This window comes from Physeter macrocephalus, unplaced genomic scaffold (genome assembly GCF_002837175.3).
Source record: "Physeter macrocephalus isolate SW-GA unplaced genomic scaffold, ASM283717v5 random_151, whole genome shotgun sequence".
Lineage (NCBI taxonomy): Eukaryota > Metazoa > Chordata > Mammalia > Artiodactyla > Physeteridae > Physeter > Physeter macrocephalus.
In genome coordinates this window covers 98,163-101,683 of record NW_021145437.1, presented here as the reverse complement: position 1 = coordinate 101,683, position 3,521 = coordinate 98,163, and the positions used below count along the sequence as shown (strand labels likewise).

Below are 3,521 nucleotides of genomic sequence, written 5' to 3'. Positions count from 1 at the left end.
TTTCTCCAGGACCAGTCCCAGTGGTATTGGCAGGAGCGGCTTCCTGCCTGTCTGCACAAGACCCTTTGCTCCTGGAGCTTTGCTGTCCTTTGGGGGCTTGCTGAGGCCCTGCGAAGCAAAGGAACACTGTTTATTCCGTGAGGGAGAGGGACGTGGGGGGGTGGTGTCTGTGACCCTTCCCTCCCCTGAGCTCTGTAGGTGACCCCGCCTCCGTGGTTCCCCCAGTGCCTGGTCAGCTGACATGACCATCCTGGGCCACTGTTGCTCCAGTGCCCTGGAGGTCACACCTGCTCACCTGATGGGTCCTAGATGTAGTAGAGGGGCACCTCGCCACACAGGGTGCTCACGGTGCTGCCCAGGAAGGCCAGGTCACCGGAGGATGCCAAGATGGGGTCACGGCCCTCCTCCTGGCCCAGCTTAGACGTAGGTACTGAGGGCTCGGCCTGGAAAGAGCACCTGATTTGGAGGCTGGGAACTGAGTTTCTGTCTCACCTGCGGCCCTTATTGTGGGACCTCAGGTGTGTCAGGCAATCTCTCTGAGTAAAGAAGGGGCTGTGCTGGAGTCAGAAGCCCCCAGGGGGTGTGTGGGCTCAGCTGAGGCCAGCAGCTTGGCTGTGGGGTGGGGATGGTAAATGGGTAGGAAAGGTTTGGTGCAGGGGAATCCCGGGAGGGCATTCACCTGGCAGTCCACGAGGAGCAGTGCTTTACAGGTGACAAAGAACCATCATCTTCAATGCTCCTCATAGCAGCCCTGGGAGGGAGACAGCCCACTCTTTCTTACCCACACACCCACCTGGAAGTTCTGGAATTTTCTAGTGAGAGCCTCAAGACTTGGAATGCTCTGCGGAGCCATCTTCATGACGTAGCAGCAGGTTCCCGGGGCTGGCTTGTAGGCAATCAGGAGCTGGGCACAGGAACCCCAGAGTTGGTTCAGGAAGGCGCTGCCTAGCCCGCTCCTAACTCTGGTCCTTGGCCATCTCCCTCTAGGTTGGGGACTGGAGGGAGTCATACTGGAACCTAGGGCTCAGGCAAAAGTGCTGGGGGGGGCGGTGGGGAGAGGTGGACATGTACGAGTCCACAGCTGGATAGGTCTAGCACAGTCTAGCCCTAGGGTCAAGAGGTCCAGGCACACCCACCCTCTGGTAGTCATACACCACGATGCCAGTGGAGCCAACGGAGAAGGTGGCAGTGGTTCCCACACGCTCACTCAGGGCCAGGCGTTGCTGGGCTTCCGGCCCCGCGATGCTCATTTCTAGGACCTAGGGGAGGGCATAGTGCTGCCTGGCATTCCTCTTTCCTCACTCATCATGCCCACCCTCAGTCCTCTTTACTCAAATGCAATTTTTTCTTCCCTGGGAGCTCAGAGAGGCCGAGTGGAACCAGGTGCTGGAGGGAACAGGTCATCCCACCGTGGGGCAGGGGCCTGGTGAAAAAGCCCAGGCCAGGTTTGCCACCCTGTTCCCACCTCTGTCCTTCCCTGAGGTGCCACTTGCCTCCTCCCCTCATTCCCCTTGGGCAATTTGCTATCTGCCCACCCCATCCCAGGGCCTTTGTCTGGCCTGCCCTGTACCCACTGCCCACCCCATCCCAGGCCTGCTCACCATCTCAGTATGTTTCTGGCTCATGTGAAGACCCATGAGCAGGGCCCCTACAATCAACACGACAACAAGGACCACCACCACGACCACAATGAGAAGGCGTTTGATGCTCGCAGGACAGCAGGGGATTTGGAACCGGCCCCCAGGGACTGCTGAGTAGTCCTGACGTGGTGGGGCAGGGAGGGAGACAGATGTGAGGTCATGAGGATGCCCTTTCTTCTCCCTGCACAGCCAGGACACCTTCCCACACTCTCCCGAGGCTGAACAACCAATGCTATGGACATGCAGAGAAGGGCTGAGGAGATCAGAGAAGGCTTCCTGGAGGAGGGGGCCTGGATTCCAGCAAACCCATAGATGCTTAGAAGTGAGGTCTGGCTTGGAGAGACCCAAGAGAGACTGTTTCACCAGTCTCATTTCCTGCTGTTTCCTCCAGACCTCTGGCATCCCAACCATGCCCAGTCCCTCTCTGTCCTGTCCCGCGCCCCGCATCCATGCCTTTATGCATACTATCCCTTCTTCCTGCAATGCCTTCCTTCTTCTCAACCTGGTGAGCTCCAACTAGTTCCTCTGGAGCCAGCTCAGATGTTATTTTCTCTACGAAGCTTCCTGTGATCTCCCGAGTAGTGGCTCCTTACCCAGTGATCTCTACAGCCCTTTCCACTGACCCCTGTGGTGGCTCACAGCCCCTCATATGGGAATTAGCGGCTGATGAGTCTATCTCTCCAAGGGTCTCTGTCTTAGTGGTTGGTGTCCTTATCTTGATTTAGCACAGTCCTAAGTTAGTTGAGTGAATGAATCTGGATGAGGAAACAGGCCCAGAGGTTGGAGGAGGTAGGGCTCACCGTACACAGATACACTCCCGCATACATGTGCACACACACGATCAAACTCACCGGCGGGCTCTCCATCAAGACCTCTTTGCTGCTCACATCCATCTCGCGGTAGACACCTTCCCCTCCTCATCTCCAAGCGTGACTAGGGTCTTATATGCGCCAGGAGAGAGAGGGGACAGAGGTGAAAGACCCAGCCCCTGTCTGCCAGCCAAGCCCTCAGCTTTGAAGCCTGTTTGTTCCTGGTCCTCCAGACCCGAGGCCCCATAAGCTAGCTGCAACAGTGCCTAAGGGCCCTTGGCACTGGCACATGAGTCCTCTTGGCCCCAGCAAGAGCAAAGCTGGGTAAGGTGAGCAAACCTGCCCTTGGGCAATCTACACCTCTCACCGTGTGTGTCTTGCTGGCGTGCCCGCCATTCTTGCTGGCACCTGCCCCTGAAGTCCTTTGGCTTTTCCTGTTCTTCTGCCAGGCTGAACCTCTTAGGCAACCAAGGGTCTGACCCAATGGGTCCACCACTTTCCCAACAGAATTTCCCCCAAGCATAGGGCTGAGCTCCAGGAATGGGAGCCCCTGTGGGCCCGCAGGGACAATACTGAGGGCACGGGGTGCTTTGGCATCAGTGTGGGCGTTCATAAATGGTTCATAAATTCTCTGAGAGCATCAGATTTTCACTTCAAGTATCTGCCTCACCTCCTCCCACACATTTCGTACCTCACTTCAGACATGCCCCCAGTCATTCTTGCTCAGATTCTGAACGCTGTCCCCTCTGGTTATAAATGCTTACTAACACACAGTTTTTCTTTCTGTGGCATAGGCTTGTTCGTAAGCTGAAGGCTTTTTTTTTTTTCTAACCTGCTTTTACTTTTATTTGCATTTATTTTATGCTGAATTTATTTCCAGACCGTACGTTTTTGTTTCTTCTGGGACAGCTTTCTCTTCTGTGCAACCTCCTCTTCGGGTTTAGGAACAATCTGCTCTTTTTTTTTAGGGAGGATCATCTCCATGTGGCGGGGGGAGTCCTACAGGGGTTAATCCAACCGTGAGCTCTGTGAAGTTCTGTGCTGCATCGTGGGGCCTTGTTCACCTGCATGT

At 55.8% G+C, this 3,521-nt stretch overlaps 1 protein-coding gene across 3 annotated transcripts; it reads right to left on the bottom strand.

Annotated features, from left to right (window-relative positions):
• Window positions 1-305: 305 nt before the first annotated feature.
• On the bottom strand, window positions 306-2,539 carry SFTPC (surfactant protein C). 3 transcript variants are annotated; one of them, XM_007126297.3, is made up of 5 exons: window positions 2,492-2,539; window positions 1,602-1,760; window positions 1,137-1,259; window positions 794-904; window positions 306-443 (listed from the first exon to the last, which is right to left on the bottom strand). In XM_007126297.3, exons 1-5 carry the CDS (start codon window positions 2,531-2,533, stop codon window positions 306-308), a joined length of 573 nt encoding a protein of 190 aa, XP_007126359.1. In that variant the 5' UTR covers window positions 2,534-2,539. The 3 variants fall into 3 exon arrangements, with proteins under 3 accessions (XP_007126359.1, XP_007126358.1, XP_023986630.1); XM_007126296.2 differs by having other exon boundaries at window positions 306-456; window positions 786-904; window positions 2,492-2,533; XM_024130862.1 differs by lacking the exon at window positions 1,602-1,760 and having other exon boundaries at window positions 306-456; window positions 786-904; window positions 2,492-2,533.
• Between the last annotated feature and the right edge of the window lie 982 nt (window positions 2,540-3,521).

Coding starts and splice junctions, on each gene's coding strand:
- SFTPC (XM_007126296.2), bottom strand. CDS start 2,533: ATGGATGTGAGCAGCAAAGAGGTCTTGATGGAGAGCCCGCCG. Junction 1,761..2,491: donor TCTTGATGGAGAGCCCGCCG/GTGAGTTTGATC, acceptor CCACCACGTCAG/GACTACTCAGCAGTCCCTGG. Junction 1,260..1,601: donor GCCAGAAACATACTGAGATG/GTGAGCAGGCCT, acceptor GCCCTCCCCTAG/GTCCTAGAAATGAGCATCGC.